Here is a 26,062-nt window from a genome sequence, read left to right on the forward strand (position 1 = left end):
TGGAGAAGCTGGTTGGTAAAGGGCTAATCTGTGGAGGCTTCTGTGGTGAGGTAGATAGGGCTGTGGGGAGCAGGTGCCTGAAATGCACTGTGATGGGGAGGGGGTGTGCAGGCTGTAGCTAGGGAACAAAGCTCAGGGTGCCCTCGGGGCTAGACAAGCTTGGAAACAGACAGCTTCAGGGCATCTGGGTGGCTCAGTCAGTTAAGCGTCTCCCAACTCTTGATTTTGACTCAGGTCATGATCTCAGGGTCATGAGATTGAGTTGTGTTGGGCTCCACTCTCAGTGGGGAGTCTGCTTGAGGATTCTCTCTTCCTCCCCTTCTACCCACCCCCACAACTCACATGTGCTCACTCTCTTGCTCTCTCTAAAACAAATAAATCTTTTTTTAAAAAAAGAAGAAAAGCAAGCAGAGGCTTCTGAGGAAATGACGTGAAGTTAAGAATTTCACTAGAAAATCAGTGAAGGAGAAAACACACAAATTTTAAAGTTTGTATGAAGACCCTGAGCGGAAGAGTCTGGCATTTTTTGAGTAACCAAAAGGCTGGGGGAGTGGAGGGATCAGAAAAAAAGAGTGAAGTATTGGGTGAAATAAGTTTGGAGAAGCAGGCAGGAACTAAATCATACAGTATTCAGATCATACTGAATACAAAAGATTCAGTATTTTGGACTGAATCTTAAGGTCAATGGGAAACTTCTAAGGGCTTTTAAAGCAAATGAAAGACAGGACTGAATCCGTTTTACCGGGATCTCTAGTTTAAGGCAAGCAAAATGGAGGTGGGCACAATGGTAGTGAAGAGGTCGGCTATAAAGCTAATACAGTAACCCCCATGAAACTGGATGATGGTTTGGACTAAGATTCAAGGAACAATGTGATAGGTGGGAACAGAATAAAATGCTCAAAGTGCCGTGCCACCAAACTGAATGGGCCCAAGGAGCATTGGTACCCAGGGCCATTTGACGTGGTCCTTTGCTTTAGATGGTGACTGCTGCCCAGAAGAGCTAACTTAAACCTCTTTTCCATAAAATGGTTCCTAATTAACCACAAAGTTTGAAATGCAATCACACTGTGGTTGAGGATGGATGAAAGTTGTAAGGGGAAAGAATTACTCCCCATTAACTATTCAGGGGCCCTGGAGGATATGTACCGCCAGCCCCTAGTAGGCAGTGGAACCAGCCATAGTTCTAACTGTGGTTTATTATGGATAAAATATAAAAATAAAATATTATGGAAAATTATATCAAATAAAACTGAGTTTGGTGATATTTGCTCAGGTTTAAAAATTTTTTTTTTGTTGTCATTGCTTCTTTCCTTGTTCTTGGCTATTTTCTAGAGAGTTCAGATTACCTTTGGGTATCTCAGACATTTCTTTAGGTTTGGGAGTAAAGGTAGAAATTAGAGGGACAGAGAACCCACGACAGTAGTAGTGGAAGTGTATTCACTAGGTTTTTTTATGTTCTGTATTTTAATGTTTTGACATCTGGGGCCTTGCTGACCCTGGAGGGACTGCTCCTCCGGGGTTAACTGATTTTTACAGATAGTGAACAATTCTCTCACAAGTGTACTTTTCCAATACGAACAAACCAATCCGGGGCCTATACTCCTTTATGGAGCTCTCATGCTCAGGGTCATTATTCACATGCCTAATCACCCCAACGCCAGATACCAGACAACTAGGTATGCCATGCAGACCACTAAAATTATTCAAACCAGCCAATCCTAACCCTGCTTACCTGGCTTTGCCTGTTACTTTCCATGCAACCACAGTAATGGCTCTTGTCTGCACCTCCTTCCTTTCTTTCTGCCTTATGACCACTGCTAGTGCTTTCCTCTGTGGTCTCCGTGGCATAGTGGGTCCCCTTCTCTTGGGAACTGTGTGTAACAAACTATCTTTCCAGTGTCCGTTGTCCCCTGATCTTTGGACTTTACTATACCTCTACCTCGATTATTCTATTAATACCCAATATCTAAAACAGGTTGGGAAAACGACCAACCCTTTTTATTCCCTATCTTCTCTCTCCACCTGAAGAGTCACTACTTTTTTTGACTTCTGCCAAATAAATTTTCCGTGCCTGAGTTACTAGTCTACATACATTATTTTCCTCTTAAACACACAAGCAAGAGCAATGTGGTGGAGTATAAGGAGCACAGAAGAAGTTCTGGTCTGACTTCACATCTTGACCAGATGTGGTTTTCCCCCATGCTGTGAAGAGCTCAATCTAGCCTATGGAAAATGAGAGGCCATGTAGTGACAAATCAAGGCACCCTAGCCAATAGCCAGCACTGAGTGCCACATGGAGGCTATTCTGGCCTACCCCACCCTCACCCCTGTTTTGTGATCAGATGGATGTAGCTGTATATGGCCCCAGGTAGTACCAGCAGAAGAAACGCTCAGAAACCCACAGAATCTTTGAAAAATTATTAAAACACTGTTTTAACTCACGTTTTGCAGCGGTTTGTTATGTAATTGCTAACTGACACACCTCTGCCCATGGAGGGAGAAAATGGCCATTCTGTACACACCGCAATGACAGACTAGCCCTGGGACTTCGTTTGCGTCTGAACTTTGCTGAAGTCATGTGACACAGCAATGATGACTAAAGTAAATTGCCTTTTCTCTTCATATCCAAGTCCGCTATATGCAAAGTAACTTAGACAAAAGCCAATATTCAATTCTGACAAGTCCTTTTTCATTCTGTGGCACAAACCCATTTCTGCCTTCTTATATTCTTGTCAGGCTTTCCGGACCAAGTAAGATAGTAAATGTCGGTGACTGTATGTACCCTTATCCTTATCTCCTATATCAAAGCTAAGCCTCAAACCGGTCATTTAGACTTCTTCCTTTCCTCTTTCCACTGTTCTGTGAGATGTTATGCTAAGAAGCTGGCAGAAAAATTAGGAGATATTTATTCAGTAATCTCCAAAATAAGGTGGAAAAGAGATTGTAAAGGTTCATTGACAAATGCAACAGGTTTTTTTTTTATGCCAATATGAGCCAGGCACAGTCAGATACACTGTTAGCTCATTTGCTATTTTTGGTACCAAATAGCAAAGCTGAGGAGAGATTATCAGCTATTTTCATGGCCTCTTACACATTTAACCTGTGGTGATATTCCCTAGAAGATACGGTTTTATGTCCCTGTGTCTTCCAAATTGCAACAGGACATCTATTTCATCTGAGAAAATGACTGCTGTTTAGATCTAGGTGTGCAATGTGAGTTAGGATCAAAGAAAGGAAGCAAAATAAGGTCTGTAAGGAAAACAATCGTGTAAAAAGTAACATGGTCTGGGGGGTAATAATGCACATATATCCAGGAATAAGAAACTCCTATTCAAATCAGCATTGCAGATGCAGAATTCAATTGAGATTCCATTCAGAAATCTGTAAACTAGGAAGAGGGATCATCCCGTTTTCCTGTGATTGGTTAATAAATTTCTGTGAAGTTCTTTTGTCAATGACTCTTTTAATGATTGACTTGTATTTGAAAACGTAATTCAGCCCTCTCCCCTACTCTCTTCTCCTTGCAAGAAGAAAAAGAAAATGAAGAGTATGGAAAATGTTTGGAAATGGGACCTAGTATCTGGAGAACTCCTTTAGACACAGCGATACTTTCTCATGATATAGGTGGTTACAGTACCAAGGGCAATCAGGTAAGCACATCAAATGCTTTACAGTATGCGCGTGTATAAATATCATCAGGCACAAAAGTCTATGGCAGTCAAGAACCTGATTCCAATCAGAACAGAATTCCTTAAAATACTGTTTTCTTTGTGATCACAACTGCCCTTTTGGATGTGAGTGCTGGTCTCAAAAAGATTGCTGATAGATCAAAGACGAACAGCAAAAGGGGCCTATTCCGGGATAGTAACCAACTCTAAACCTATTATAGGTAAGAGATTGACAACTTCATAATTTAATCTTCTACTTCTAGAGGATATAAGCAAAATACTATAAGATCAACAAGACTCCCCACGTTCAGATAATGGACTATTTCAGCTTAGAGTGACTAGATCTTTGCATCTCTGTATTGTCATCATCAAGGATCCAGTAGGCACTCATATGCTAAAAGAAAAAAAGACTCATCTGTCCAAAGATAAAGTCTGACTAAAATGGGCTAGGATAAAATCTTTATTGGCTCCACATGAAATTACACGAGTGACACTCCCCACCCCTTGCCCATACTTGACAGCCTAATGTTTTTTGTTCCATTTCTTTAAATATAGTTTAAATTGCTATTTACACAATAAAAACAATGTCCAACATCAAAAAACCCCATACTTCTCTAGTTTAGAACTACTGGAACAAGTCACAGAAGAACTCATGTGATTGAATTTTATATTAGGGCTTTCGCAGATTCCACGGAATCTACCAGTTCTGCATTATGGCTTACAGTCCCCAGTCTCTATTCAGGCCCAAAGAAAGATGACAGAAGTGGATTGAGATAAAAAGGATAGTTTCATCTATGTTCACGTAGTGCATACATTCCAGACATAAATATGATACAGAAAGGGCACTTCTGCAACAGACTAAGTCTTTGAACTGAGTTAAGTCTGTCTACCTCTTTGAGCTTTGATTTTTCTCATCTCTAAGATAGATTCATCCTAGAATCTTTCTTGCTCCCTTTTAGCTCCAATGTTCTTTGATTGGGTTCTAATTTATTTAACAGATGCACATACTGAAACACTAATACATTTTGCTGGTCAGTCCTAAACAAATAAGCCCTAGAACACTCCATTTTTTCTTCCACATCTATACTTGGGCAGAAGGGCATGGAGAGCTGGGCTCTAAAAAGACCCAAGTGAAATTCTCATTTTATACTGGAGCAAATGCCTGTGTGTGATGTGATCATTTATGTAAGTTTTTATTTAATAATTTAAATGCCACAGAGCACTGTTTACTGACACTGCACAGTGGAATCCACCTAATGAACTTTATTTTACTGCTGCCTAAGTCCCACTCTCCAGAGATTTTATTTAATTGGTCTAGGTGCAGCCTGAGAACCAGAATTTTATAAGGTCTTCAGATGATTCTAACCTGAGAAAAAGGGGACAACTATTGGCAGAGAGCAGTGATTCTCAAAACTTACTGTGCATCAGTCACCTGGACGGACTGTTAGAAGTGCTGTACGCAGTTTGATTGAGTAGGTCTGGGGTGAAGCCCTAGAATTTACTTTTCTAACAAGTTCCCCAATGATGCTGATGCTTTTATTCAGAGACCACACTTTGAGAGCCATGGCCAGTGAGAAATATCATTGACAGTAGCACCTGAAGTCCTAAGTTATATCCTGAGTCTATCATTACCACCTACGTAATCTTAGGAAAAGTAATTTATTCTCTTTCCCTTAGTGTCTTTTTAACAATACTTAGATCTCAGAGTGGTGAGTCATGAACAAACAGTGTACCCACCCGGATTTAGTACACCACCTGGCACAAAATGCAGTAACAAGTATTAGTTTCCTTTTCCATTACACATGGCTAGACAGTGTGAATAAGTGAAATCAATAGCACAGATTAAAACTTGGCAGGAAAAGAGAGACAAATGAAGCAGACAATGTCTTATTAAAATGTTATGTGTAATATCAGATGATAAATACAGAGAAGTGCTTTAAGTATACGGTCTTAAAATACTTTCATTCAATTTTCGAAACTTTAAACACAGTAATTTAGGTAGCAGGAATATTAGATACAATCTATAAAGTGAAAGAAGTATTAGATTCGATCTACAAAGACCATGAATTTTTTTTTAGTGACTTACAATAGACTCCAATATCTCATCTAGGGCAATTTAGTTTTCTAGAGAACCAGAAATAAAAACTGAATAGTATACTTGCCTGAAATTTTCATCATGGATCTTTAAATGCTCTTTAATTCCAGAGAAAACCTAAATTATTAAAGTGCATAAGAATCCCTATTATTAAACAAAGCAAAACTTCTACCAACCAGGGGGTAAGTGTCATTTTCCACATCTACCAACTAAGAAAAAAACAAGATAGATTTCCCTCCTGCTTGCCAATTGCTTCATTCTGAATGTCTCAAGGTCCTCTCAGGAGTTGATGCCCAAACCCTGAGCTGAATCCTGGGAGGGAAGCCAGCCCACTGAGGAAGCTGCTGCACAAGCCTCCAGACGCAGGGAGGGTGGCGGGGCTTGTGCCCGCACAGCGGGGCTGGTTGAGTTGAGAACTGGAATACTGTCAGTGCGTCTGTGCGGACCTACAAGTGCAGCCATCTAAGTGAGGCTCAAAGGTACTGAACACTCTAGGCCTAAAGGCCTAAGTCCTACCAGGATTGTTTAAAGCAAGTTTCTCCCTATACCAACGGTTGCCCCAGAGGCAAGGCCTTAGGCGGGTTATTTTTAAAAGCCTTTCCTTCCCACTCTGGCCTGATGCCACTATGTGACAGCTTTCTTTTTTGCAGTCCCTGGGAAAAAAAAAAAAAAAAAGTGATGGCTGCCTGCACATCTCTGTTGCTACGCTGTGCTCTGAATTTCTTTTTCCATTTCTTATTATTTTCAACTGTCACTTAACCTGATGATGTACTTTTAACTTCTCATCTATTTATGAATTCTCTTAACTAGACTGTGAGCTCCTCAAGGGTCCTTCATTTGTTCCCTTCCTCCATGGAACTTTCTCAAGTGTCTTCTCAGTCACTGTTCCCTTTTGCTATGTGCAATATAAATTTGACATTCTTTGTAAAAGCATCTTAACAAAACTGGTGTCCAATCAACACCTGTAAAATGCTTACCGGATTATCCATGCTAAGAACTGGACATGACTGGTTTTCTCAGGGTAAGTCTTCATACTCATGCTGTCAAGATTATGTAAGAACTGTAGTCTAGACAATATATTTGGAGGATGGAAATGATTTTTTAAAGCCAGAGAATTAGCCTTGGTTCAGCTCTCCTTAGTGTTTCAAAATCAACATTTAATATCACATGAACAGAATGGTTCCCACCTCATTATTAACGTCTTTGGTATTCCTGAGCATCCTTTCACCCATATCCTGCTCTCAAGGTTTCCCCAGGAAACATCCACCAAACTTTCCTACCCACTAAAACAGAACAAAACAACAACAACAAAAAACAAAACAAAAAAACAAAAACCTTTTCTTCCCCTTCCCTGCAAAATGGTTTATTAGAAGCCATGGCCAGTGTTTAGAGCCTTTCAAAAAAACCCGCAATCCAAACCCTTTCAACTGAATCAGAAGCAGAGCTCATTTCATGCCTGTCCTGCCAGAGAGCAATCCCTTCTCTCACAATTTGCCTATCACTAGTAACCAAAGACTATGTTAGATGGCCCGAGAAGGTTCCGGTGCCACCCTGGAGGCATTATCCTTTTGTCTTTTAGAGTTTTTTCACTGGGTTGGTCTGGTCCCATCACCAAAGATCTGACCACAGTCATTCCAGCTGATCCTTTAGCAGGACTGGGAGGTTCCAGAAAAGTCACTGGGGCAGCCCAGAGAAGAAGTAAGGTTTATCTTTACATCTCAAAGTGTGGGGAACAGACTGACTTGCACAAAGCTGGATTATGGCATTTTACCTCCACTTCAGCACAGCTATTATGGAAGAAATATTGTTCTAAGATTCTTAATTAGTTGCTTCGGTTTTCCTTTTTTTCTTTTTTTTTTTAAATGACCCAGATTGGGCATCCTCTTTCAAGGCTCACTCTCTCACTCCTGCTGTACATCAAATTCTCCCATTAAGAACTTCCCTTATATCAGAAACCTGAAACCAAATAGCAGCTTTCCACTTCTTTAATTCTCCATAAGGCATCGCTATTATACTATCATGTATGGACATGTGTGTGTGTGTGTGTGTGTGTGTGTGCGTGTGCGCATGCAAGCGCACACATGCACATGTGTTTTACAAAAGTAAAAATGCTCTCATTATCCTGTGTTTGATATAGGCACCCAAGTATGTAGATAGAAATTAAATAAAGGCCACAAAAACTTCCCAAGGAAGATCATTAAGAAGAAAAGTCCTCTCTTCTCCTGCATCGCACAGCTGGCCTTTGAGGCACGCCAGCTAAGAAAAAGGTATTACCCGTGCTGATGTGAAGACTGGACCTTTCCCTCTTTGGGTTGTAGCTGAACTTCTATTGGCAATCCTAGCAAAATACGTAATTTCTCATCTGTTCTAAGCATGTCTTTTCTTCGGCCTTCTTTCAAACAATACCTTCACTCTCCCATTAGATATGAGGATGTGGAGATTTGGACAGCCAGGTCCTGCTTGGGTAGCAGTCTCTTTCAATGACATGTTGACTACGCAGAGAGAGGGAAGGATATGGAGAATGGCAGGGGTTGAGGGTGAGAGGGAAAGAAAATGGGTCTTCTAATGGGAGCACTGGAAGAGAGCAAACTTTTCATAGTTGCTTCCGGTATCTCATGAAGGCCCAGGCTGCTACCATGGTGAGGGCAAACACTGGCACCAGCACCAGAGCTATAGGGATCCCACTTGGCTCCCCTTCACTTCGATGTCCTATAGGCCCATTCTGCACCTGTAACTGGAAGGGAGAGAAAAATGTTAACACTAGTGAGCAATGTGTGCTCACCCCAACTCCAGTGTCCATGCTGACACATTACCTGGGTATAGACCACCCAAAGCTGTGACCTCCAAGCACTATCTGGCAGAAGGAGTCCTCTTTGTTTATTCTAAATTGATGCATCAGAGCCATCAACTCTGTGGAAAGAAGTCTGATGGGGAGGCCTTTAAGCTTGCTGTGCTACTGACCTAAAGGGGCCCAGGGGTGAGCGGATAACCATTCTGTTTCTCTGCTGCCTCCACCAAGCTCTACATGTATCATGCTAGGAAACCGAAGATAGGAGATGAAACCTAGTGATCCTGTAGGGAACCTCAAAATTACTGGGCAGGAGCAGAGGGTGCCCACCTTCCTAGAAATGTTTACTCAGAAAGATTGCCAGTTGTCAGAAAGCAGTAAGGGCCAGGTACAGTGCCATTTTTGGAAATACTTTCCAGTTCCCAAAAGGCACCAATTCCCTCCTGATACAGTGTCATGGCCTTCATCTCTATTTTGTAACACTAGACACAGATAAAGAGGAAACTTATATGGAACAGAGATAAAATACTCAGAAGTAAACAAGTAAAAAAAAATCATATCCTAGTGGTGATAATTTTCCACTGTCTAATAAGCATTCCCGTTTGAGGCTGGGTGGCATTTCTTCCTATTAACTCTTTTTTTAAAGCAAGCAAGTGAACGGGGGCTGGGGGACTAAGGGAGTGCGGGATGGGGGTGGGGGAAGGGGCAGAGGGAGACAATCCTAAGCAGGGTCCATGCCCAGCATGGGGCTCGATCCAACGACCCTGAGATCATGACCTGAGCCAAAACCAAGAGTCGGATGCTTAAATGACTTGAGCCACTCAGGTGCCCCTCTTCATACTAACTTTTAACAGCTAACTTGCAACAGTTATGATGCCATTTTGTCTCAGTTCGATTTAACCTCCTCATTACAACCCGTGAAAAGTCTGACCCTTCCATATGAAAGGCAGCACTGCATGAACTACCTTTTCTATCCTCTTGCCCACCTCTACATCTTTCACTCATTTCCTGTTCAGATGTCCTGAGAGGGCCTGCCCAATAATAAGATAATGGTTTTTAGGGCTAGGCCAATTCTCTGACCAGTGTTTTATTAGGGGTTACTATGTTTTACTAGAAGTTGTTTATAGATGTTTCCCAAAACATGAACTTTGGAAATCGTTTCCCACATGCCTTTAAAAGAACTCTTATACCTACATTCATTACTTGCCTTTACCATTGCATGAAGTCTTCCATACTTTAGAAACATAAGAACCAAGGCAGAAGCAGCCAATTACCAATATTCTCACCTATTGACCTGTTTTCTAATCCATCACACAGATTCTGCTTGCAACTCTGGTATCTTTCATTCTGTGCTCCTTCTGCTCTGTACCACCTCCTGTCAAGCTCTTCTTCAGCCTCTGAAGCCAATGATAGCACCATTTAAAAGGGCACACTGGGGGCATCTGGTGGCTCATTTGTTAAGTGTCTGCCTTTGGCTCGGGTCATGATCCCAGGGTCCTCGGATCAAGCCCCACATCGGGCTCTCTGCTCGGCAGGAAGCCTGCTTCTCCCTTTCCCACTCCCCCTCCTTGTGTTCCCTCTCTCACTGTGTCTCTGTCAAATGAATAAATAAAAAATCTTTATTTAAAAAAAAAAAAAAGAGGGCACACTGAACTTGTGTTGTAAATGCACCCCAAAGTCCTTGGAGTAGAATTCCTCCAAAGGGAGGAATTAGGTTTACCAGGCTTCTCTACCCATCATCCAAATTATAAAACACTAGGAACTAAGAAGTGGATGCAGGGAGAGGTGCTGCTTTGATTAAATTCTTTTCTTTAAAAATTTATTTATTTGAGATACAGTGAGAGAGAGAAAGAGAGAGAGAGAGAGAGCATGTGTGGGTGGGAGAGGCAGAGGGAAAAGCAGACTCCCTGCTGACCAGCGAGGCCAATAGTGGGCTCAATCCTAAGACCCCACAATCATGACCTGAGCTGAAGGCAGACGCTTAACCCACCAAGCCACCCAGGCGTCCTTTGACTAAATTCTGAAATCCATTTTCTTTTTCCTGGAGATCCCCTTTGAGCATTATAGCTTTGGTCAAGAGGGTCAACAAGTTGATAAGAAAAGGGTTGTGTCGTGATTGGGAAAAGCGCACAGTGGGTATCAGGAAAGCCACCCCCTCTACACTTCAAGTTTCATTAATAAGTATGTTCAAGGGCAGACACAGGTTTCCTTCCCTACTAAAAAATAAAATTGATTCTTGCTGAATTTTCTCCCCATTGATTTGAATTTGGTTGTCAAGCTTTACAGTTAAGATACATCTCCTGGAAGCTAGGACCTAGGCTGCAAACAGAATGAATTTCCTTTCGTGATAAGAAGTCCGTGAAGACCCCTGCCTGTGCTAGACAAGCTCTTCCAAAGAGTGAGAAAGAAAAAAAAAAAGCCAAATGCACTACTAAAGATTGTGCAGTATATCGTATTCCCAAGAATGATACAAAAGCTCGGTGTCAGCTTGCCGGCTGCAGGTAATACCTACCCTGTGTTGTACTCTTAGGGACACGGCATAACCTGCATTACGGAAAAGGTCTACAGCATCCTGGTGCAGCAAGTTCCTTAGGTCTTGGCCATTTACCTGTCAAAAACAGCAAGAAAAGTAGTAAAAGAGGTAGAATGATAAGTCAAAGATTGATATTCAGGTGATTAAACATTTAAAAACTACAGAGCAAATTTCAAGGACTAGGAGTCAAGTAAAGTAGAACTAAGTCACTTTTTCACGTTCAAAGCTACATTTTCCTAGAACTGAGGTTCTGTGGGCCATCTGAAGAGCACCAAGGTTTTTTATTTAAAAAAAAAAAAAAAAAAAAAAAAGTTTCTCCTTCACCTTGGCTCCTGTTGCCTGTCTCATTTTGACAGTTGGGTTTCTGCTATGTACCTGTGTGTCTTCCCTAAGCATCAGCCTGCTTCCCTACAGCTAACATGATCTTCTGGGTTACCATCCTATCCTTCACATTGCTAATCCCTGGTACTGCCAGCTTCAACTCTAGAAATATAACTCTATGAAACAATTTATTTTGATGTGGTGCAAACCTACTAGCCCATTCTATTGGTCTTGTTCAATTGTGAACAATTTCCCTTGGTTCCATGGATACTCCCATCCTCCATCAATTTACTAATTTTACAATATTTCTTTGATGATACAAACTTCCAAAAAATGCTTCAGTGTAGCATCTAGAGGTGACAGATGACCAGTGGGATTAATACTTCTGAGTGTTAGGAGTGACACCGTCCGCAAGTGTTATCTACCCTATGGTATACTCAGTGCCACAGCCTAGCCCACTTTATGCAAGATCTACACATCTTTTGTACACATCCATGTCATTAACAGCAACAGCAGCAGGAACACCTCATGTATTTATTTGGTAGGTTCTGTGCTGTATGCTTTACACGCGCTGTCTAATGTTGTTCTCACGATAATCCTGTGAGGTAGACACCATTTTTATCTTGTTTTCACAGATGAAGAAACTGGGGCTTAGCAAGGTAGATAATTCACCCAAAGTCATAGTAAGTGTAGGAGCTAGGGCTAGTATTTTTAATTATCTGAAGTAGCGTTACAGTGCCCTTGCAATTTACTCTTCCTTCTGCACTATTATTCTTCCACCTGGACTCACGAACTAGTTTCAGCTGAAGCTCAAGCCACTGATTTATTCAAGCCTTCCATCTTCCTTGTTACTGTCTTCCTTCTCCAAGAGGTTCACATCACTCCTCCATATAATCTCCTGCTAGGTGACTTAATCTAATAGCACTTTGGTGTTGTAAACTGTCTACCTTACTCTTAGAAAACTGACCACAATTTCTACTCCCTTCACACTTGCTATTCCTCTACTGAATCTGCTCAGTATCCTCACTAATACCTTTAATAACCTTTTTTAGATTTTACTTGCATCCTAACCCATCTAGGAGTTCTTGCTGTTATTTCAACAAAGCACTTCGTCAACTATTAGAATCCCTTGTCGCCATGATCTTCTGCCATCTTTCCAGTCCCATGAAACACAATGCACTTAGTTTCCTCGTCATCACTGAGTTTAATGTTCCTGGGGAAAATACACCCTCCTACTTCCCAGTACAGATCCATGCTGGCTGACACCTGCTGTATCCTTATGACCACTCTACTCACCTGGTGAACTCCCTAATGAATGCCCAAGAGCAGCTGTTCCAGACCTTTCCTACCATCAAACTCCAACGCTGATCCTATCTCCTCTCTCCAGATTCCTTTGCCTATCTTCTTTGAGAATATGGGTAACCTCCCACACACTCTCCGTGTTCTTTCCTGCCGTTTCAAAGTTTCCTGATGGCCTCTCACCGCTTCTTTGCCCTTGTTTCTGATTTAGATCCATTTCCTTCTACCAAGGCTAAACCAGCCACGGATGCTGTTGGTCACATTTCTTCCAGCCTTCTTAGAGAACTTAAGTGATCACTTGCTCCTCTTGATTCCTTCATTATTGCTCTCTGCTCCTTATCAACTAAAATTACCCTCATCTGTAAAGAAAACAATATCAATATTTCTTGGAACCCACTATCACCCTCTTCCCATCTTCTGTCCTCCACCTTTCACTGTAAAACTTGTTTAAAGAGCTGTTGGAAAGCACTGCCTCCACTTCCTCCACAGCCATGCACTCTAATCCCTGGTACAGGCATAGAGTATGAGGAGGCAGGAAAGAATATTCTGTCCTGCAGGTCAGGAGGGACTTCTAATCCTCAAATCCTACAGCCCTTTCCCAGTCATCAGACTTCTCCCTTTTGTAGTTCTCTCTGATCTCAGCTTCTGAAGCTCCCTTAGTTCTTGAAGGAATCCTTTCCCAATTCCTCTTCTTCTCCATCCTTCTTAAGGGAAGTAAGCATCCCTCAATGTCTGTAGTCCTCTGTCCCCTCATCTTCTCTCCCATGGTCATCTTTCACAATTTCAACTGTACTCTGCAAGACAACTCCCAAATCCGTATCCTTATTTCTACTTCTGGACTTGCCAGTTTCCTGCTGGATGCCTGGAAAGGAATATTTTGCTACACCCCCATTCAACAAATCCAAAGCCTCCTTTTCACTTCCCACAAAACCAGACTATCTCACCTTCCCTCTTATTGCCACTACCATTCCTTCAGACTAGAATTCTGGTATTTTTAAGCTCCACTCCCTGTCGATGTTCACATACAATACCTTGCCAAATCCTATAGGCTAACATAATACTATTCCTCACACCCTCTTTTCCTTCAATTGCCTATTTAGGTGGTGGACACTTTCAGGTGAACTATTGTGATCACCCTCTCATTGACTCACTTTCCTCTAGCACGGCCCCCCGATCTATCCTATTCAAACACTGTCTCCAGATCAAGCCCCCTAAAGGACCATTCTGTTCCTACAAACCTGGGAGCAGGAGAGAAGAGACTGCATGCCTGATTTCTCATTCTGGTATACAAAGTCCTCCAGGAAGTGGCTCCAACCCACTCTCTCAATTTAATTTCACATTATTCCCTTTAATAAATCCTGTGCTCTAAATCACAAAATTCACTGTCCCTATGATGTAAAACATATATCCTTACTTTCACGCCTGTGCTCCAGCTATTTCGACCATCTGAATACACTTCCTTTTTTAAAAATTCCACATATCTTCCGAGATTAATCTTAAATAGGATCAGTCCTGCTACCTACAGTGTAGAAGCGAATATAGTTTTCTAGTTGATAGACTTGGATTTCATGCCACCAAGCCACCTTCTGATCATGCCTTTTGTTTGTTCTGGTGAACATGCCACAGGAAAAGAACTTCAGAGTCCTAGAACCACCATAGTGAATTCTCAACATCTCAGCCTTCTAGTTAATTCCTGGGGTAGAGAATCAGTGTGAGATTGCGGACTGTAGTGGGAAGGCTCATGTAACTAATCTAGCCCACGTGATAACTGTACTTCTCATTGTAAGGAAATGGCTATTTTCTCTTAGAGACAGACAAATTAGGTTAATGATGCAGTTATGTCAATAAATGCCAAAGATCTCAGAGCTCAGCATCACAGCCAAGTTTCATAGTGATAAGAATGCAAGTGGGAGAACTCAGTCACTAAATGACATTCAATGGCAGCAGTACTAAGTTCAAGATCGTCTTTGCAATCACAGCCCAAAAGAACTGTCAGGAAACACTGAATATTTATTATCATGTCTGGAGCTGTCTCTTCATTTTACATGTACTAACTTATTTAGTCCTCGCAATAATCCTACGACTTATGAACTCCCATTTAATAGATGATAAAACTTGGAAGGCTGTGCAACTTGTCCGTGGGCATATAGAATGGAAGTAGCAAAGCCAGAATTCAAATGGCCTGGCTGTAAAAGCTTCACTTTAAAACACTAACCCACAGAAATTCACATTGTAAGCAAGGATTTTATCTCAGCAACTTACCACTATCCATCTCATTAATACTATAAATTAAATTTTTACTGGTTTTATAGTTTCATTTTATCTAAAAAGTTATACACTTCCAAATTTTAGAGTTTTGTAGAATATAAGGTGTTTCTACATTAATATTTTTATTCATGTGCATATATTGAAGCAGCATTAAAATTTGGGAAGATAAAATTTAGTTAAGTGCCAAGTCGATGACCTTTCTAGAGAACTCTGCTAGATGTGACTGATTTCTTTCTTTGAATCTCTGTATTATGTAATGATCTTAAAGCTCAAAGTGAACTCTACCCTATTTTATATCACTTAACATTCTACTGTAAATAACTTCGAAAGGCTGTATCACAAAACTCATCATAACCCCTGTAATATCTGGAGTACTTTGAAGAACACGAATATAATAAATGTCACATGATTTCCTAAAGTTTGCTTGCCGACTGCAGCCTGAAAAAGCCTGACGACATATTGTCAATATTATACAAAGCTGAAAGGCCTGGACTCTGACAGCAGCTTTGCCTACCAGTGACTCAGTGTGTAACCTTGGTCCTCACCTGAGCCTCCTTCTGCTCATGCGGAAGGACATTAGTGGTATCAGGCCAAAAAGGGTGCCACACAGGGCATAAGCCAATTATAGCAATCATGTCTTTCAATCCTCTTAGTTAGGCCTAAAGGTATTGTAATATAAAGGGACTATTTATTACTCTAATTACTTAAAAACAAAAACAAAAACTCCAGACAAGAGGCCTTTGAGACATTCAAGGGCAATTTCTTTTTTAAAGAACCATTTCTTATCCTTTGCCCAAGTTTAAAAACAGCCCCATAAAACAAATTATGATTCTGTCTCTTGTCCAGGTCATCTCTAATTCAAAGCCAGATTGGCTTTCCAATATTTGCCTCCTCTATGCATTTTCAGATTCTACCTCATATTGACTATCCACCAAGGTCCATAGATTTTATTCCTAAATATATGTGGAATTTGCTCTCTTTGTCACCTTCCATACTAATATAGACCAGGGGTTCTCAAAGTGTGACCCCAGAACCAGCCGCATTAGCATTCACCAGGGAACTTAAAAGTTAAAAGCAATCCATGCTTTCACAAGCCCTCCAAGTGATTCCAAATGAGTTAATTCTAACCTAACCTGCCTGAATCAATCTTTAACTGGTCTCTACACCCAGCCTGCTTACCCTATTCAATACAAATTCTGTGCATACACAGATTTCATCAGCGATTTTCTGTTTACCAAAGTAGTGATTTTTCAAATGTGAGTCTATGGACCCACCACAGAACACAGTGAAGTTAATCCAGTGGGTCAAGATAAGTATTTAATTTTAAAACAGTGAAAGTAGAAGAAAACACAACACACAATGTATCACATATAGAAGGGATAAATACTATTTTCTTAACCTTTGCTTCGGTTACAGGTGTGGTTGCATGTATGTGTATTACCTGTTATAGGTCATAATTTAAAACATCTGAATAACACTTGCCTAGAGCAGTGCCTCTCAACAATTTATTCACACCCAGGGACTTTATTCACACCCAGGGATCTTACTATAAAGCAGGTTTTGATTCCAGTAGGTCTGAGAGGGCTCCTGAGATTCTGCATTTCTAATAAGCTCCCAAGTAATGGCCAGATGGTCCCTGGACCTCACTTTTAGTCCCAAGAGCTACTCAACAGAGAAATCTTAGAACGCTGCTAACTTGCCACTTCAGTTTCCTTAACTCATGAATAGTTTCACTGAACCTGAGATATGGCAGATGTTGCAGCATGCTAGAAAATTCTACTGACTGAATGTTCAGAGAATTGAAATGCTGGTGTTCTGCTTAACAGATAGGGAAACATAGAATTTTTTTTGCTTTAACTATGGTTGTGAGCAATCTTTAAAAATTAGTCTCCTATTTTCTGCCTTAGGAAATGAGTAAACAGTTAAAATCAGTTTCCTCCATCTTTTTTTTTTGAAGTTTAACTTTTCACCTGTGTGACTTTTATGTATTCCTTTATTTATTTACTTTAGAGAGGCAGAGAGAGACAGAAAGAGGTAGAGGGCAAGGGGGAACCCTCAAGCAGGCTACATGGCCAGTGCAGAGCCCGACACAGGGCTCGATTTCACAACTCTGAGATCATGACCTGAGCCGAAATCAAGTGTCGGATGCTTAACTGAGAGGGCCACCCAAATACCCCCAAATTAATTACCTTTGATGATTAATAATTTTGAATTGCCTCAAGAGCTCTACCTATAGAATAGCATTAATATAAATGTAGATGATGTCTGGAAGGAATGGACTTAATTTAATAAGCACTGACCCAGATTATACTCTGGATATTTTAATTTTTTTGCCAAGATCCTGAAATGAATCACAATGGAGGGGGGGGCGCCTTTGTCAGAGTTGAAGAAGGAAGAAAAAACCAGATTATCTACTTCTAATTAATCAGACCGAACCAAAAAAGTCTATTATGCTATGATGCATTCACAGAGCAGCTATCTTACTGCATGCGTGCTCTGTGCCAGCCGCAAGCCTACAAGCTGGGGGTGCTGAGACAGGGGGACAAAGTGCCTAGAGGCATCCTTTGTCTAAAGGATTCTGCATATCTCAATGTCTTGGCTGCTGCCTGAGATGAAGGTTTTCTGGTGGATCTTTCCCACTAATTTCTAAGCTATGGGCGAAGACAAGTCTTTCATTTTTCAAATCATTCCACAGCACCTGGCATGGTGGTCTGCAGGCTGTCAAGTAGAGTAGTTGTGAATGTTGAGGACTACTCAGCACTTTCATTCACCAAGTTAAGAATTCTATTTGATGAGAACATGAAATGCAGCTGACTGGTGGCCTGATGGTGCCATTTTGTTATATAAGGGGTTTGGTCAAAAGGGAATATTCACCTATTCAGGGTAGGGGTCAGTTCACATCACCCTGAGCATCATAAAAATGTACGGTTCACTGAGGATGGACTGTTCCTGACTATCCACCTGCCTTCATTTAGGCAGACAACAAGGGAAATGACAAACCTAGATAGTTTACATTTTTTTCCCACAAAAATAAAATTTCTCCAGGTTCCCTGGTAACCTATACAAATATTAAATTGGCCTCACCCAACACACACACAAAATAAACTTCGGGTGAGGAATCTCCATCTCCAGCCCTCATCTCAACTTCAGGTTCATTCTATTAGTAATATCTGTTTTTGTTTCATGGTTGTCAGATGGAATAGGGCCTTAAAAAAATTTGCATTAGTTTAAAAATTTTTTCTTCTCCCCCCATTTTTTTAAGTTTAAACATTCCACAGAGATCACAAAAACTTAACTTCTGATAAGAGGAAACTGTGTAAGTCATACTATTATTTAATTTTACCTGAAATTAAGATTATGGGCATTATTTCAAGAGAAATGGAAAGATTAAACTGTCAATAATAACTCAGGAAATCTAGATCACTTAATGAAACTTTTATTAATTATCCAAAATGGATGTGCTAAGGAAGTGACATTCTTAGTCTGATTATCTAACAAAAGTTGAAAGAAAAAGAGTTGGGGCACATTTTGCAACATGGAAAAATAACCTATGTGAAGAGAGTAGAAAAACCCATCAAGAATCAATGAGAATATAGACTAATAAATAGTTCAGCATCATCATTTTACAGAGACTCCAAAGCCAGTAATAGAGCGCTTATGAACATCAGAGGGAGAGACTGAGCTACAAAGGAGACATAAACATTAAACGGTTAATGCCCAGCAAATTTGCTTAAGGAGAGAAAGCGGAGAAGACGGTGAGTGAGGCAACAGAGGCAGTATTTCTTAGGAACAGGGTCTAGAAAGAAGAATTTTGGAGCAAACTCTTGGAAAGGAAACTGGAATGAAATAAGATAGCCCTAGAAAGAATGAAGAGCATATGCTGGCCTCTTCCTCTTGTATATGCTCCATCTTCTCTTTCTCAGTCTTACTCCTCTCCATATCTGTCTTATACTTTTGCCTCTTCTTCACCAGGCATTTCTTCCCTCTTCTTTCCCATGTCTTAACTGGCCAAAACATAAGCTTGAAACATAAAGTAAAATCCTCCTTGCTACAAATTTTAAAGTGAAGGGAGCTGAGTTTTTTGTTTTGTCTTGCTTTGTTGACATTTACTTTTCTCTGCATGGACAGCTATCTCCTACCATACCCTTTACAAGAAAAAAAAACAAAACCCGAGCGGCCTTCCAATAATTTCTTTTCTCTATGAGGCAATGGTCCACATAAGAAAGGCTGCTCATCTTCTTTTATGTCTAATAAATTCTCTCACACTGAGCTCTATGAACCTTTTTTCCTAATTCTATCCCTTACAGAAAGACTGCTGTCAGTTTTTATATAAAACCACACAGAAAAGCAATGCATTCACCATGAAACTTTCTGTTTAGGATACCTAGTCCTAGCTCCTCATTTACCTCTTAGGAGGCAGTACATCATACTGATTAAGAGCAGAGGCTCCAAATTCAGGCAGCCCAGTTTTAGTCCTCTGCCACCTACTTGTTGTGTGACCTTGGGCAAGCCGCTTGACCTCACCAAGACTGAACTTCCTCGGCTGCCTGCCAAACAGTCATAATAAATGTACTCACCTCATAGGGTTATTGCAATTTTAAATAAATGTAAGGTTCTCAGCATATTGCTAGGATACAGTGCTCGAAAACTTCTAACCAGTCTCATTTTTCAACAATCTACATTTTACCAAACCTTTTTGAAAAACATGGGTGTCCTCTTAACCCCTACACTTTTCAAATGTAACCCAGGCCCCAGTGTTCTGGACAGGATGTGGTATGTCACTTTAAACTGCATAGTTTCAGGCAACCCCTTCGGGTCCCCTCTCTCCTTGGGAGCTTTGTACTAACACTTTGTTATCACTCAATAAACAGTACTTTGCTGCCCCCCAAATAAGTAAATAAATGAATAAATAAACTTGCGGTTTCTACGTACATGCTATACCATCAACAACCTACTCTAAATTTTCCTTAATGTACCACTCAAGCTGATTTCATGTTTTTTGGATGTCTTTCTCCATGGGTCTATAGGAAATAATCTACTTGTCAACTTCTCAGAATTGTTTTGAGATAAAAGGTATTTATCACTCTCTGTATCTCTCAAATTAAAAAACAGGATCTAGGGATGCCTGGGTGGCTCAGTTGGTTAAGCAGCTGCCTTCAGCTCAGGTCACGATCCCAGCGTCCTGGGATCGAGTCCCACATCGGGCTCCTTGCTTGGCAGGGAGCCTGCTTCTCCCTCTGCCTCTGCCTGCCACTCTGCCTGTGCTCTCTCTAGCTCCTCTCTCTCTGACAAATAAATAAATAAAATCTTTAAAAAAAAAAAAACAACAGGATCTAGGAGAAGCTTAACGGTCTGAAAAGAGGCAAAATAGTTGGTGAGAAGGATAAAAGTAGGATATTACTATCCATGACATTATATTTATATCCTGGATCAGCCAACCTTTCTAGGCTTGCCTGAAATTTCTCAACCTGTTCATCTGTAAAATATATAATGAACCTTGTGCAAGGATACAAAAGGTTAAAAAAGATCTAGTCCCTTTCCTTGAAGAACTTCTAGAAAAGAATCAAATTAAATCTCACCATATAGCATCTTATTACAAACAGCAGAGTGAAATGGGACCTCATTAGACAAAAACCCAAATGAGAATGCATTCCAATTTTTCATCTTCATGACAGCTGAGAAGGGCTCTGAGTCTAAAAAGGACACTCGGGGCACCTGGGTGGCTCTTGGGGTTAAAGCCTCTGCCTTCGGATCAGGTCATGATCCCAGGGTCCTGGGATCAAGCCCTGCATTAGAGAGCCTGCTTCTCTTCCTCTCTCTCTGCCTGCCTCTCTGCCTACTTGTGATCTCTGTCAAATAAATAAATAAAATATTTTTTAAAAAAAGAAAAAAAAGGACACTCAATTCCTTCCTTCCTTTTGTGTCTCTTTGTAGTAAAGGAAGACACACATTAGTCTTTCAATTAACAAAAGGGAGGTAATAAAGTATAATTGAAGGACAATTGTGGGTTTTAAGTCCTTTTTCCCCACAACAGTCCCTCATCCCTACCTGTTTCCTGTCTTTTGAACTTGGTTAAGTAGCTTCATTCTGGACTGAATATGCCTTGTCTATCAAATGAGGAATTATATCCTCTTTGCTCTATGTTAGTATTGGAAAAGGTGACTGATCAAGGTCCCTCCTCCCACCACATTCTATAATCCGGTATTTCCAGATCCAAAGAGGCAGGCAGAAATCTTCCCAAGGAAGGGGCCAAGGGTAAGAACTGGGGTCTAGGGAGCAAGGAACAGTGAAGGAGGCCGAAGCCAGTTCTCACCGAGAGGATCTTATCACCCTCCTGGAGCCGCCCATCCAGGGCCGCAGCCCCATTCTCTTTGATGCGGCTGACGTAGATGCCACTGTCGTTGGAGACATACTGCTGATCTGTGCCACCGACGATGTTGAAGCCCAGCCCTGAGAAAATCATGGAGGAGTTGTAAAGGAGATAGTGATGAAGAAGAAAGGGAATAAAGGAGAAGAAGAGAGAAAGAGGAAAGTTCTAGTTGGGAGGGGACACTGATGAGTCAACTGTGATATAATGGGTCAACTGACATGGGCAAGGTCAGTGAAGAGTATCATCAACAGAGGTCAAGAGTACCCAGAGTTGTCCATTTAAACCAGGCAAGACTAAAAATATAAATGTAGTCATTTTGTTTATACTAGTCATACTAGTTTGCTGAGTATAAAAAGATCTATACTAAACTCAGTGAAATAATGATGTTTCTTATGCACTTCTGTTCACATTCGATTTTGCTTCTGCTGGCGACATTTAGAGGAGCCAATTTTTTACTTTCCTGCTATTAATGTAACAATGTGAGGTGTGTTCATGACAAGTCATGCTTTTAACTATTTAGCAAATGAACTATCCTTAATTCAGTGGAGCAGAGATTCTTAACCAAAGCTTCCCCTTCATACTTCCCTTCTCCCAGTGTTCAGGACAGTTTGTGTTGGAGGTATTTTGGAAGAAATGGTCTTAGGAGTTTCATTTATTTTTCTATTTTAGTGTAGGTGTTGGCAGGAATCCTGGGAACCAAAAAGATAACTGAAGCTTCTCAATAGAACTAAATCACCAAATTGACTGTTTCCTTTTCTACCTCCAGTGCAAACGACCATGAATTTGGGTAGTTTGCCAAGTTTTATTCACTGTAGGAAACGGACTACCCACTGATTAACAACTGTCCATTCTCCCCCTTGCCCTAACCCCTGGCAACCACCCTTCTATTCTTTGCTTCCTTAAATGACTAATTTAAATGGGTATAAAAATTTCAGTTATGCAAGATGCAAGATAAGTTCTTGAGAGATGACGTACAACTTGGTGCTTATAGATAACAAGTGTTACTGTACACTTAAAAATCTATTAAGAGAGTAGGTCTCATTTAAGTGTTCTTACCATAATAAAACAAAATAAAATTTTAATAAGAAAGAAGACTAGTAAAGTGTCATTTCCATGGATAAACCACTAAGTTGTGGAAAGATTTTCACTATACAAAAAAAATTGTTATAAAGAGATTTTATCTCTGCATTAAAAAGGGGGGGGGAACCTCCCTGGGGTTTTCTTTCTGTCAGATACTGTAGAATTCATAGTCATAATGCCAAGAGAAAAGAAATAGTATGAAAACAATTAAAAAACAAAAATCTGGTGGACAATTAGAAGGACTAGCCATGATCACTAGCTTACTATTGGTTTCAGTAGAAAACAAATAAAGGAGACATATGTGGGCTTTCTAAAAAATTCTCCCCATTGGTGTGAAGCTCACAGTATTAACTTAAGTACTAGCAAATCAATCTGTGATTTAAGAAAACACATGGCCAAAGGGAGAGAAGCAGCAGGAAACATCTCATTTAGACAGCATACCTTATGGACCAACTATCTCAGCTCAGTGGTCCACACCACTTCATCTAGAGAATGAAAAGGGTTCAAGATACAGGACAGCAAGAGTTCCTTCTAAAGACGCCTATTTCAACTTCCTTGAAGAGTAGCCTATGAAAATTTAAGTTACTAAATGGTTTCTCTTAGAACACTTAATTTGTATCATAGTGGGTAGGAGGTACTGGAAAGGGGATGGTGGGTAGTGATAAGACAGAAAGGTAGGTGAAGCCTGATTAATGAAGGCTTTGAAATTATTTCCAAACTGACAGGTTTGAGCAAGGTGGCTGAGGACAACCAGACTTTCACAATACTAGCACAAACAATTTAGAGAAAATCTTTCCAATCTTAACATCTTCACCAAACGCTACAAATGACTCTGGGGACTTGGGGTACAGGGAGGATGTGTTAAGTAGCTAAACACAATCCAGTAGTTAGAAAGAGGGGGACTTTGCTACTGGTTACTGAAAGCTACAGAACAGTGCCTAAAGAAGGAGAGTGGAAGAAATCTTACTGAAATTTTCTATAAACATGCAAGTGCTTACTCTCACCCAAAAATCACGTTATATAAGCATGTTAATAAAGAACTGCTCCATTGGTTGTAAATGAACCACACCACTTCACAGGAAAACTCTGAGACCCACATGAAGTCTCTTTGTTCCACCGGAACATTTCTAAAACGGAACTTACCTATAATATGAAGCATTGCTGAAATAAACAGAAGTCACCAAAGCACTGAGCAGCAGTACTACCAACTCAAACCTGATCATTTACTATATGTCAGGTACTATGTTATGTTCTGAGGAAGACATAAAGCTAAATGGGAAAGTCACCACTTTACCAGAAACAGAAATTTATTCTTTTCCCTGTCCCTTTTAGATTTTGCAGAAACAAATTAAAGTCAGAAGACCTGGTCACAAATTCAACTCCATAATTTACAAGATGTGGACTAAAATAAGTCAGTGTACCTCTCTGATACTCAGTTTCCTTTTCTGTAACATAAGGATTACAAATCCTGCCCTCCCTACTTCAAAAGCTAATTGGTAGGGTCTAATAACATAAAATCTGAAAAAAGTCCTTTATGATCTACAAAGTAGTTACCACAAGAGTAGATGTCAACAAACTGGTGCCTGCTACTGCCCCAAATTGGATAGTCTGACGGAGAAAAGATTAACAAATACACAGTACCAATGTGGAAAACCCTGAAATACAAGGCAGATAAAAAGTCCATTAATAGGACAAGACTGGTTTGGAACTCAAACCTAACTGAAATTAAGTATGTCTATAACTCATGACCCACACAGCCCCATCATGAAGTTTCTAGCAAGGGTGGTATTTAAAATATGCAACAGTCAGTCCAGCACATGCACCACCCAACTGCAACAGATGTCAGCTGGAAATAAGCAGAAGGAGAAGGGCTATCCCAGTATATATATGCCGATTATCAACTGTGTCTAGGAAAATCTTCCATAAATAGAGTAGATCACATATTCTGGTTTGTCTGAGAGTCTTGATATATACCTGTTGTCCCAGTATTATTAAAATAGTCCCACCCCCCAAAAAAAAATAGTTCCCTTCAATTTAAAAAGCATCTCATTGTGGACCAGTATGACCATCCTAACTATAAAGGGTAATGTAAGAAAAAAAAAAAAGGTGATGTGAGAATGTGAATTGCAGCAGGCTTTGTGGTAGGGTGGAACTGATGGTAATTCAGGTTATCCAACCGTTGGGGAACAGATAACTAGAATTTGGTTAAGAGTCAGAAGATCTGGGGCACCTGGGTGGCTCAGTCACTGGGTGTCTGCCTTTAGCTCAGGTCATGATCCCGGAGTCCTGGATTTGAGCCCCACCATCAGGCTCCCTGCTCAGCGGGAATTCTGCTTCTTCCTCTCATACTCCCTCTGCTTGTGTTCCCTCTCTCGCTGTGTTTCTGTCAAGTAAATAAATAAAATCTTTAAAAAAGAGAGAAGTTCTGAATAATCATATGTAAGGTAACAGAGTTTTAAAATGTAATGTTGACACTAATAGCCCAATACCTTCTTATAAATTAGAAACCCAGCACACAAACAGTATTACCTACTTACAAAAGTACATGTACATTTAAAGACATGTAGAAACACATTAGAATGGGTGCCTCTGGGGGAAAGATACAAGATGAAGTTTAGGGATGAAGGGCAAAAATCAAAAAACAAAAACAAACAAAAAACAGAGAGGAACCTTGCATGTACTGATGACGACAACGTGTGACAGAACTACAGGATATAATTAATTCAGCTCTCAGCAGAAGGGGTTGAGTGCAGAGGGAAAGAGAAATAGACTGGCACTCAAAAGACTTCTCAAAAAGTGAGGGAATAAAGAAGTATTACATAGTGAACTCTGGTTATAATGTGCCAATAAATTTTTTAAATGTGATAAGATTAAAATGGGTGCTTGGTCTGCAATTTGGAAGAGAAGTCTAAATGCAAAAAAGTAAAAAGACAGCTGAAGAATGATGCCACCGTAGGAGTGGGAGAGAAAAGAAGTACGTTTTTGTATAAAAGTTTTGTACAGTTAAATAAGAAATGCCTTCTTGTGGACACCCCCCTCCCATCTCCAGGTCTGGACCCTGAGCTTGTTTATGCGTAAGAGCAGTAATAGCAGAAGCAATGGTTAATGTTTATTGAGCATTTAATACGTACCAGGTACTATGCTACCCACTTTACATACATCATCTCATTTAATCTCAATAAAGAGTGATTATTACTCACATTTTACAGATGAATTTCAAGATGATGCATTTAGAGATTAAGTAATTTTACAAAAGGTCACACAGCTCTTCACAAAGCAAAGACCGTGATTACACAGTGTGAGTTTTAAACCATTTTGCCATACTGTATCTTTGTAGTAAACAGAAACAACCACTTTAGGAAAAAACGTCTGCTAATAAGTAAGGCTGCCAAAAAATTAAAAATTAAGAAAAGTAAGGCTGCTATCTTGGGAGTCAACCTGCCAGTGTTGGAATAATGTTTGTAGAACAGTTAACAAAAGTAATATATTACAGAGGAGGAACTGGTCCTTCTGGTGTTCTGTTACCTTAGTCGGGGTCCCTATTGTTTACTTTCGGCAAGAGAAGAAAAAAACCCTTCGTTTATTTTAGATTCTTATCTATAGAATCTAGAAGTTATAAAGTAAAAGTAAAAAACAATGT

General features: G+C 40.3%; 1 protein-coding gene across 1 annotated transcript in view; it reads right to left on the reverse strand.

Annotated features, from left to right (window-relative positions):
• Positions 1-4,131: 4,131 nt before the first annotated feature.
• Positions 4,132-26,062, reverse strand: part of LOC111148669 (synaptojanin 2 binding protein) — a 38,877-nt gene continuing 16,946 nt past the window's right edge. The window contains exons 2-4 of the mRNA XM_022505438.1: positions 21,286-21,422; positions 11,064-11,159; positions 4,132-8,497 (exon numbers count right to left, since the gene is read on the reverse strand). Of these exons, the coding sequence (XP_022361146.1) occupies positions 8,357-8,497; positions 11,064-11,159; positions 21,286-21,422 (374 nt within the window). The 3' untranslated portion in view covers positions 4,132-8,356. The remainder of the gene's footprint in view (positions 8,498-11,063; positions 11,160-21,285; positions 21,423-26,062) is intronic.

Source organism: Enhydra lutris, unplaced genomic scaffold (assembly GCF_002288905.1).
Source record: "Enhydra lutris kenyoni isolate GAN:26980312 unplaced genomic scaffold, ASM228890v2 scaffoldscaffold20, whole genome shotgun sequence".
Lineage (NCBI taxonomy): Eukaryota > Metazoa > Chordata > Mammalia > Carnivora > Mustelidae > Enhydra > Enhydra lutris.